At 40.8% G+C, this 11,815-nt stretch overlaps 1 protein-coding gene across 1 annotated transcript in view; it reads right to left on the minus strand.

Annotated features, from left to right (window-relative positions):
* The window catches only part of METAP1D (methionyl aminopeptidase type 1D, mitochondrial), a 48,826-nt gene extending 44,041 nt beyond the window's left edge, over positions 1 to 4,785 (minus strand). The window contains exon 1 of the mRNA XM_061380353.1: positions 4,685 to 4,785. Coding sequence (XP_061236337.1) covers positions 4,685 to 4,724 — 40 coding nt within the window. The 5' untranslated portion in view covers positions 4,725 to 4,785. The remainder of the gene's footprint in view (positions 1 to 4,684) is intronic.
* Positions 4,786 to 11,815: the final 7,030 nt, after the last annotated feature.

The raw sequence follows: 11,815 nt of genomic DNA on the forward strand, positions 1-11,815 counted from the left end.
AAAAATCTGGCATGCATGCTTTGATTCCAGCAAAAAATCTACCACATTTGAAGCTCTCTGTTAAAGTCTTCTTAAAAATTTTGAAAAGTTTGCATTTTATGATACCATGAGCATTATCAAGGGCTGCAGACTAACAAAATGCAAGATATGGACCATGTGCATCAGAAACACTGTTTAGCAAAACTTCAGTAAAGTTTTTCTGGATGACTCAAGAAACAGGACTCTCGTATTAGACAGTCCATCTGTCTAATGCTCTATCTTCAAACCCAAATTCACCCAGTTTCTTACGTTGGGTTGAACGTTTCATTTCAACTCCAATTCCAATGCAGGTTTCTGTTTTGGCAGAATGCACAAACTGGCTAAATACTGATAACGATAAAGATTGCCTGCAAATTACAGTTAAGGTAATGGAAATTAAATGTCCCTAAAATACAGTTTGGTACCTTATTTTTCACAGGGGTGTCCCCTGCTTCCACAAGGACCAGTTGGCACCCTTAGGTCTGTTCATGAAACATTTGATGAATTCTGGATAATGAGTAAGTATTTCATGAATAAAAGTAAAATACAAAAATAAAGGAAACTAAGCACACTGTGGGAAAGATGGCTCAACTCAGTTGTGATACTGATTTTGCTAACTATTCAGAAAGATGCCAGATTCCCTGTAACAGACTGTGTGGGTGAGGAGGTGACATGTCAGCAAGTACAGGTTGCTGCCTACAGAAGAAGTGGGTTAATGATGGTAACAGGATATCAGAAACTGCTGCAAACAAAGATTCCAGAGAATTAAGACAGCCCTCTTCCCTTGCAGAAGAGGACTTGGAAACAGCAACAGTTTTGGATAGGTATTATTCATTAACGTAACTGATTTGATCTTTACCATGCTTCTGGAAACCAAAAGGCCAAATGAGATTTGAAGAGACTTACAGCAGGCACTTTGTCTATTATTTAACCACCTCCCAGCTGGAGACTCCATAGCACGTTCTGTACACTAGCATGAGAGTTCAACACAAATGGTAATTTAAAAATTGCCTACCAGTTTTACCATCTTAAATGGCAAAGCCATGTCTGACCACAAAGAAAAGAACAACATAAAATTGTATGTACACAATCTAGCTAAAGGATGTAAACTAAATCACTTCATATTGCCTCAGTCATTTGTCTCAGTAATATTCCTTCAGCTATTAGTCCACTCTCTGCAGGGTCCAAACTACTATTTCCAACTCCCGTTATGCTTCAGAATAGTTTGATGATTTTCATACAAATACCCCACTGGAGAAGAGTTTATTATTCCTTTGAGGTACCTAATTTTTGCTGAGATTATGAAGTATAGACAACACATGATCATGCATTACCGACAAGACCAGTGACCAGACTTGTGATCTACATGGTCCAAGTAAGAATTTATACTTGCAGGCAAACTTGGAATTGTGAGACTTTGAAGCTCTACTGCAACAAAATAAAGCTCTGGCGATGTGCCCCTGCTTTTTTTCTTTAAAAGGTTTAAAATCACATTTATGTCTCTCCTCTTCATTTTATTAAGAGGGGGAAAGAATTACATACTCAGAAAAACTTTGAAAACATTCATTCCTAAAAGCCTCTGCATCCGCAGAAGTATCCCACAGCATCTTACATACTGTGGTGTTGGAGACACCTATAGCTTCTACCTGAGAGCAAGATTCCAGGTTTACTGGTACCTGTTTAGGAGCCTGTGTACAAATTCCCAGGTCTGCAAGGGGCTTGACAAGGCAGTGTACAAGCAAACGGACAGTCTGGGAACACAGACTGCATATTTAAGAGATGTATCACACAGTCAGTCCACAGACTTAACTATTAAAGTCTGGCCAATAATAGGTCAGATAGATTATTACAGAATACTTATTCATTGTTAGAGGCAGGGAAGCAAGATCAGAAATCAGTTATATCAGTATTTAACAGAGCAAGTAACTCATTTTACAAGACACGTCTTCTCATCAGTTATTTTCCTGTGGCTCAAAGCCCTGAAACTTCATTACAAGAAATCAGGGGCTTCTACTCTACAGTAATTTTCCTGCCTAAAATGAATAAATCAGTAAGAGACTACTGTGCCTTAAACCACCTAAGCTGCATTTGTAGACATGCAGTTCTTTGATGCCTTCTACTTTATTTTATTACCAATGAAGTATCACAGATGCAATTATTGTAATACTTGTCATAATATGTAATTACACCATTTACAAGCCAAAGTAATGCCATATAACCCCTACTATTTCCAAGTATAAATGGTAATCTGACACACTGTGACACGACACACCGATGTGATGTATCTGTGTTCTGGATGTTTCTTAGTTTTCTTTTACAAAATTATGAACACAATTAATACTTCTACGCATCACCTTTCAAACACTCTTCAAGCTAGGGTGGCAGTGAAAATGCAGCTTGACCCACTGCAAAGCCATTCTGAAATTCAGTGTTTGAGCATAAACAGAGTTTCATAAAGGCCACTCACACTCTTACAAAGCTGTGTACCTTCACCACAGGTTGATAGTGTTGCAATTCTGACACTAGTAAGGCAGATACTATTCAAATAGATTTCTGATACACCTACCAAAAAGGCACAAACTGTCTTTTTAGCTTCCTACCACCTTTAACTCAACTTATTTTTCAAATATAATAAAGACTTTTCAGGCTAGCCTAAGTCCTGATATGTGGAATATGTATTTAACCAGTATACAAACTTCCAAAAGCTCTGCTGCTCAAATGCACTTATCTATAGGCACAATTCCATAATAAAGCAAGCTTTCCTTTCATGACTTGCAAAAACAAAACATGAGAAATATGAAAAAAATATCACAAAAGAGCCTACAAAAAAGTCATTTTCATTCACTTGAGGTAGAACAGATTCCCTTAGGTGAACAGAAATCTAATTTAAATTACTTCTTTTGGTATTTGCAAATTAAGTTATACTGAACTGTCCAATACAGGGAAAATTTGATTTAGTTTAATCAGTCTTGTCTGAATCATGAGTTTTGCTTTTTCAACTTCTGGAAAAGCATATCCACTAGGGGAGCTCAATAAGGTTTGATGCCTGAAGGGAAGGTATGAAGGCTTACCAAATTTAAATGGCTTGGTTCTTTTAACTGGTTGGCAGACATTGGTTTTCTAGGTGTGGATGAGGCATGGACACATGACCACATAACCAAAATAATCTATGTAAGAAAAAGGTTGCAGACACAAAAATGCTGAAGCTAATAATGAACAGTATGAAGCTGCACACTACATTTTGATTCATTTGAGATTCAAACAAAAAAGTAATTATTGGTATGGTATTATATACTGAAAAATTGTGATTGGAACTAGATGATCTTAACGTCCTTTCCAACTCTATTCTGTGATTTCCAAGATTCCATTCCACACACGTGAAAGAGCGAAGGCTTTTGACAACTGTTAGAAATGAAGCACATAGGAGACTCGGAAGGCCAAATGGTGCAGAGTTCAACTGATGCTCAGATCCCAAAAATCCAGTCAGATTAAAATCTCCTTATAGATATGAGCCTTCACCACTGAAACAAAAATAATGTGGCACTTCTGCCCTGCAACATTCAAGACCGTGAAGAAAAGGCCTTTCACGTTTCTGTGTTTTTTCAAGACTGTTAGATAGAATAAAATATAAAAGTACAGTGCAAGATCAGAATCAGTAACATTAAAAACCAGACTGAAATTTTGTTATGCCAGCTGCAATACTGTGCTTTAGCTGAAAGCACACAACATTCAGTCTAATGTTTAAGTTAAAGCTAATCTGGTATCACTCTTTCCTGTATTACTACACTAAGTATTTAACAGTCTTTAAATAAATAAATAAATAATCATGCATCTTTCATCGAGATCATTGTGAGGCGTTTCCTTCTGTTCACATATTTAAGATTTTACAATGGAAATTAAAAAGAAACACTCACAGAATGGCAAAGCCCAGACTGCTTCCAATCTTATTTAACGTGGGACAATAAAACTGAGGGAAGGGCTGAGGTAAGTAAGGTTGCACCAGTAAGATAACACATTTTTCAGCCAAGTACAACATCTTGTACAACCGTTCGTGTGTATTATTAATAAGACACATGGGAGTGACTGGCTTGTGGAAGGTTAAGTGGTAGAAAAGGTGCTTTTAGGAGGACCTCAGATTCTGAGGGATAATGGCACCTGGAAAAAGCATTCTGCACACTGACATGCCAACACGTAAGTTCTGCAGTTGAGTGGGCTGGGAGAAGAAACTTGTGGTTACTTACGTCCGATTACTTTTTGTGTCAAACATTTAAGTTGCAAGTGCAACGATTACCGCCACAGAACGAGATCAAACCTCTCCTGCCGGCTGCCCGCGCTGGGCCGTGCCTCACCACGACCGCGACAGCAGCTGCTGCCCTGCTCGGGCCGCTGAGGGGACCTGAGCGGCCTCAGCGCCAAGCGAAAGCGAGACTGAGCAGCTGCGGCTCCCCAGGCCACGCACCCCTCCCTCCCCGGACACCCCCCGCTGCCCGAAACAGGCGCGGCAGTCTCCCCCGCCCCTCTAGTCCAAAGCAAGCCCCGTCTCCACAGCGGCATCGCGGCGGCAGACGGGAAGGACGGGAAGAGGGGAGGGCAAAGCAAAGCGCCGAGCCGGGCCCGCGCCTTCCCACACACACCTCCCGCGGGGGCAGCGGCGGTGCGCACTCACCTCCGCCCCTCAGCACGCTGACAGCTCTGGGCGCCGCCATCTTGCCCACGTGAGGCCGGGTCACGTGGAGGCAGCGGGCGGCAAGCCGGACCGGCGGGCGGGAACCCCGGGTCTCTCTGGGGGCGTCAGGGCGCGGCGAGGACGGAGCCCTCGAGGCGGCGGGGGCCGTTTGCACTCAGCCCTGTCCGGCTGCACTCTCAGCTCGGCGGACTCGGGGCCCGGCCTGGCCGCTCCTCGGCTGTGGCGGCGGGGCGGGAGCGCCCTCTTCCCGCCCTTCCGCGGCGGAGCGCGGCACACGGGGGTCGCGGGTGACGGCCTGCAGCTGCCGTTAGGCGTAGGGTACTGGCGGCCCACGGGGTGTCTGTCGTTCACCTCGGGTGATGCTGAAATGCCCGTGGATGTGGTCCGCATGCCTCCCTCGGCTCCGTAACGCGGCTGGCAGGCTTGGAGACGGTCCTGCCACCCGCGAGAGACACGGCTGTGACAGCGCTTCCCACAGCGGGATTCTGTCTCAGGAGCTGCAGCCATGCTAGTCCAGGAGGGCTGGAGCCAGTTCACCATTTATTTCCCCTAAAAAAAGAACAACAGAAAGACTAAACCAAAACATTTTTTGTACTTCTGTGAATGAAAAGATGAACTGAGCTTAATGAACTGTTTGCTGTTGTGTTTTGCTTAGGCAGAATCTGAAGGTTAAAGCTAGAACCTCCAACCTCCAGTATTTTTCCAGCTAAATTCATTGTTTCACCTACACAGCCAGACTTCATGCATTTAGAAAAGATCTAAAAGACCAAAACTTTAAGCCATAGCAGCACCTTTCCAACCTTTTTCAGTATAGGCATCACCTCACCTTAAAGAAACACCTCAAGACCATCTTACAGGGTGGTGGTGTGATAGGTTTCATTTGCAGTCCAATAAAAAGCAAACTAAGCTTCTAATGTCCATTTACATTTTTATTTCCCACCATTTTGTTTCCTTGTGTGCATTTGACTTGCCTGTCTGAACAATTGAACAGTCTGAAATTATGTTCTTACCAATTTTGATTGGTAAGAAGTTGAGAAACACTATTACAGGACATAAATCCAGCAGCTGGCAGGCAGAGACTAACCCTAAAGGAATCAAACCACTGAATGAAAGAATGAATACAATGTGTTAGGGTAGCGGTTGCTAGAGGGAAGAAACCAAAACGTAGCAGTAAAACAAGTAGTGTCATTTCCTACACCCTCACACACGTGTAATGATTTTTGTATCCTTACATACGTGCAGGTGCACACACGCAATGGCAACCTGTGAGATAAGTAAGTAAATTCTCAAATGGGAACAGAGGCTGTTTATCTCCAGATTTATTTCTCTCCTGGCACAGCCATTTGTAGTTTTTAACTTCACATGTACAGATATTCTAATTTAGTTAACAGGAATAGACTCAAAGCCCATGGCGGATGGGAAGGCTGGTGTTATTTACCCTCTGTACTCTGGAAAAAACTCCAAAAGTGTATAAACTTAGAAGTTACACAGCAAGTATTTCTGCCTTTAAGGAGCAAATTCCAGGAGCTCTCTGACTGACAAACTGTTCTGTGATCCTCTCTGTGGTCCTCTCTAGACATTGCTAGTGACAGCACATCACTTTATCAGCTGCCACAGCATGGTAGGCAGCCTATCATACAGCTTATATCCAGACCACGCAGTAATTTAAAGATCAGTACTTTGCACTGCCTTAGAAAAAAATAAAAGTCCACACCTAACAGCTGCATTCTGTACCAACTGACATGCTGCATCATCATTATCCAGCCAGCAGAGAATAACAGCATTTTAGCGGAAGAAAAATAGAAGTAAATGTAGAAACAGCACTGCTAAACTGCCCAGTTACACCTCAGGACCATCACTGCCCACTGGTGAGAGGTATGCACGCTTTTCATTTGCAGGTCAGAAATGTGCATGTCTTCACCTTGTTCTCAACTCCACAACATGGTATGGTCTTTCAGGAGTTTGAATCTCATCAGGCATCGTTTTTTTCTTATTTTCTAACTGGGCAAGGCTTTAGGAGTGCAGACACCCAACCATTGGTTCTCTAACAACGATATACAGCATAAAGCAATTTCACATAAGTAACTACATGCATGCTGGAGCAGGTGTGCTTCAGTATGCCTAAAGAGAACAGCACACTTCACATGAAAATAACCATGTCTGATGAGCAGTGCACCATCTTTTACTGAACTGTCACTAAATGAAACAAAATGCTCTACGGTAGTAACATAGTCTCACGTTTCTTATGTGTGTTAGAAAGTATTTCCTACTCAGTGGAATGCAGCCACTGTTAAAGAAATTAAAGTGAATGCTTGGTTTTGTCTGCAGCCAGAAGACCAGAATTCCATATTGTAACAGTCTGAAAACTGGTTGACGGTATAACAAAATGCAGGAACCAGAGGCCGCATTAGTTCTGCTGCCACCACTTTTGTAACTACCTTGTTCTTAAGTGTCAGGTTATTTCACAAATACTTGTAGGTATGTGCTATCAGTTAGACTGGACCGATTCCTTTTGCATATCAGAAACCAAGAATGGATCGATCGAACTACAATTGATTACATTCCAAGAGAACTGTGTAATTTTTGCAGTCACTGAATGAATCTTAAGCCTAACAGCCATCATTATTCAGTAGTCTCTAATTTATGCTTAGATGCAGGTTTTCTCCTTCACTAAGATATAAATAACAGACACAGGTTTTTTAGGAGCTTTATACCAGTACAATAGGAATGAATATCTCAGAGGGGGAGAGATATACCATATCCTAACATAGCTAGCCTGAAAAATCATACTCTGCCATGTTTAAGTTCTGTCACCAGAAGAAAACACGTCACTTTTCCCTCATGTATATAGTTGCCTTTTGTTCACATTTGGCAAATCCTCTGAAACGTTTAAGACAGACAGTGATGTCTCAATCTGTCCTGAGCTTCAGACTGAGAGGCAGCTTTGGAGAAATCACTTTTCAGCCCAGGGTCTTTTGAACATATCTGTGTGTTATGTCCTTCAAGGAGAGTCTGTCACACCACATCTCACGTTGGCTCTGAGATGTTGGGAGTCAGCATGTTCTAAATGTACAAACTCAACTTTATTTCCACCCAACATTGGTCAGGCTGATTTAAAAATAAGCAAAAGATGTGTTAAGGAAGACATAAAAGTAGGCTTTCAGAAGCAAATTTAAAGCAGCCTTTAACAGTCTACAAAAACCATTTATGCCTTATGCATACATGAAATCTTACATAAGCAATATAGAAATATACATCTAGTTTAATTATAGCAGCTGGTTATTTCTGGCATGAGAGTTTCCTAAGATTGTCTTAAAAGATGCAGTTCCACAGCAGTTTTGTGCTGATGAGGTTGGTGCTGTTTGGGTCCTGCTTTAATCACAGGTGTCTTTTTTTCATCACTGGTGTTCACCCGACTCACAGTGAGAGAGTCTGGGGTCCTGAACTTGCAAAAAACCAAAACCTCCTACATCAGTGATACAAAATATATATAATCAAAGCTACACCAAACAGTTACATCACTATCTAGGGAAAGTGAAATGACATATTCACTGTTGCTATCATATTAAATTCATTCTAGGCAAAGACTTCATCTTTTCCATGAAACTATGAAAGCTTTGAAAACACGAACACCCCATGGAGCTCTGAGGAAGGCTTCAGTGGAAGAAAGACACGCATTTAAAAACAGCAGCTATTGAACATGGAACACCTCCCTTATTGCCATACCATTTAGAAACAAAAAAGGGGATGTCAAGCTCTTCTCATTGATCTAGATTTCCTTTACATTTTCTCTCTTCAGCTCAAACTGTGCAAAAATCATAAATGGAGCACATACCTCCCATATGAGTGTTTACAGCATTACATGCTCTTTATTTAATAAAGAAAGAAGCTAGTGCCACCCTCAGAAAAAAACCTCACCAGTTCACACTACTGCTCCTGCTATACAGATTTTTCTGTAATGGCAAAAAGGGAATTCTGAAACATTCTTCCCAAGGCTTTGTCTTCATCATGTCATTACCTGAGATTCATCAATTTGAATGGAAGCCTTATCTCTGAAATGAGCTTTGAAGAGTAGAAGGAGGACACTGTTTTTCCCCCTTTTCTTTTAGTTTCTCTGCTCTGGAGAATTACAAATACTTTGAACATGCAAATCTGGAAACTGTTAGATTAATGATCCTTTTTACACTAGCTTGTACCACTATGGGTCTAAAAGAAAGCTTAGACCACAGAGTCTGCAGTCCTGTTTCTTGCACTGCCTGTTACTGAAGGCTTTAGCATAAGGTACAAAGAACTTAGTAAGCATGATTTAGTTTAAGTTGGTATTTGCATTATTTTTCTTTTTTCATTGCAAAAAAAGATTTGAGTGATAGGAAGGGCAAGCCCATTCCTACAATTTTCCCTCCACAGTTACATGCTAGTATCTTGGCAGATAGCACGCCCAGCCTGTGCAGAGCTTGCATCTATTTGTCTTGCTTTGTATAATAGCCTTACATTTTTACTGGTCGCACTAAATGTTTAGCCCCACAATTCCAGATACTGCCTGGTGGGGTTAATAGCATTTGTAAATGAAACATTTTAATAGACAGAAATCAGGGTTCAGTTCAAATCTGTCTGCTCATTTGAGAAAGAGCTAGCAGCATAAAATGGATGGAAATACAGAGAGCATGGGAAAAGAAAGCATTCCCAACGAGTTTAAGTTGATTTTTATATCGGCAACAGATAGTTGTGAGGTACAGATTTAAATATTTTACCACGCTCGCTTTTTGTCAACTTCAAGTCCAAATTATCCTAGCAAGCAACATTTCACAAAGCAGCAGCATTAGAGAATAATATTTTTCAATTTGAAAGCTGAGATTCCAAGTTTTTAGTTGAGAGGCTTATGAATGTAACAGATATTTCTAGTTCTAACAGTTCGATACGATGAAATTAAATCAGAAGTGACATCGGGAAAAAAGGTAAAATGGCAAAATATGCAACGTGAGATTTTCAACCCTTCCAGTGTCTGACAGTCATACAACATGATAAAGGAAAAGCATAAAGAGCAACAAAGAGAGACAAAAAGGAATCGAAAAAATGATCTATATAAGCAGACGTAAATCCTTTGTATAGACATTATGGGCTGCTCACCCTCCTGCTGACATTGTGGAGAGAGACAATAGACCAGTCTTGAATTGGCTAAACTGCCACATAGCAGCTTTGTGTTTGTTCGTAGGAGGCATGGACATTTACTGCCCAAGACACTGCTTCAGCTACATAGACCTTTATTCCCCCTACTACCTACTACAGAACTTAAAGTGTCCTTCAAAACCTGAAGCTCCAGGTAGCTTGCTTTCTCAGTTCTGAAACTATAGGTGTTCTGTTGCATTTCTTCAGGTTAATAGTTGTTGAGCTAGAAGTTGTTTCCTAGTATTTGCAGAAGGTAACTTTAATGTTTCAAAAATACATGAAAGGGATCAGTTTGACCCAGGTTTCTAAACATAAACATTTTTCAGAACTCGATTTACCTCTTGGGACAAAATCTTGGATTAGCACTGCTGACAGTAGCCTTGCATGGAAAGAAAATGCTTCTATAGTTGAATTACATTCACCATTTTAGATACTCCACTGAATTTTCTTGCAGTAGAGTGAATATTGCTGTGACTGGAATTGTAAGTGATGAAGGGCAACCCAGCAGCTTGATGCCAGCAGCATCCACAATTAAAAGATTTAAATATACTTACAGATCTTATGTGCATTCTGAAAAGGATATTCAAATGCACAAAACTCTTTTAAATGCTGTATCAGTATGTTGTGCAAAGTTTCACTTGATGATTGAGTGAAGTGACTGAAGAATCTGTATTTAATCAAAATGCAGAAAAAAGAGTAAATAACAAACTTATAGTTAGTGTTTGCTCCTGCTAGCATGCAATATTTCAAAACAATAACAGTAGCTTCTTTAGTTTAAGATAAGAAAGCTAGGACTGTATGTTTGAACAAAAGTAACTTATATGCAAGATCAGTTTAGCATCATACTGCACCCAAGATCATTCAACTTCAGCTATCAAATTCCTACATTCCTAATATCTAGAGTTGAAGAGCTGCTACTAAGCCTCAGTGTTCATTTGTCAGTTCACAAATCCGCAAAATTAGATCCCTCCAGTATCTAATTGCAACTGTATATAGGCAGCTGTTACTAGTTCACAGGTCCTTTCTCAGCATGCAGGTCAGACAACACTAGCAATAGCTATGCTATTTTCTATACTATAATGTAAGTATTTGTTTGAATATAGCAGAAGCTCCCTGTTGATTACATTGCTACAGAAATATAAACGGGAGTTACACCAAACTTAAACTTCTATAAACAGTATAAAACTTTATTTCATAAATGACTCACTGAACAGCTGGTGTTGCTGCTGTGTGTACTTCAGAGATAAGAATTCTGCAGCTCACTTGTAGGTGAAGTTTATTATCCTGTTGAAAACCATGGAACAAAACACCCAGACTAGCAAGAAAAGCTAGAGCTTTGTCTAGCAGCACCCACCAAAACCCAAGAGTTGACCAAGTGGTCAACTCCGCCACTCATGCTTAGACTGTAAAATGTTAGCTCAAACAAACTCACCCCAGAAGCTTGCTGAACTAGGGCATATGATCCTCAAGCAGCAGAAGTGTCAGGAGCACTGTCACTGTTTTCTAGCTGTTATACATCAGATTATTGCTTCTTTGTCAGTGGTAAGGATAGTCCAGACAACTTTGATCACTTCAGGCAAAGGCTGCGTGGCTTGTTTAATTTACTAATGAGGGTTGTTTCAGAAAATTGGCTTAATTACATGGATTAGAAAGTACTCAGATAGTCTCTCCTGGCAGCAGTGCTGCAGAAACTGTAATCTGCTACAGAATTGCAGGATTCAAAGTTTTCAGGTCTCCAAGAAGCTGTTTATTTGTATCTTTGGTGCCAAGAACTAGTAACAAAATAGCTTCCTTAAACCAGGTCACACGTTTTGCAGTCCACAGGCACATCCCAGCACCTTAGAACATTCCCAGACCATACTGGAATGAGAAACCACGCTCAGTCTAAGACTGTACCTTCACCACTAAGGGGGAGGCACTAGCTCACCTCTTTTGGCTGCATCA

The sequence above is a fragment of the Neopsephotus bourkii genome, unplaced genomic scaffold (assembly GCF_033783945.1).
Source record: "Neopsephotus bourkii isolate Nb327-2 ecotype Australia unplaced genomic scaffold, CSIRO-AGI_Nbou_v1 NB_196, whole genome shotgun sequence".
Taxonomy (NCBI): domain Eukaryota; kingdom Metazoa; phylum Chordata; class Aves; order Psittaciformes; family Psittacidae; genus Neopsephotus; species Neopsephotus bourkii.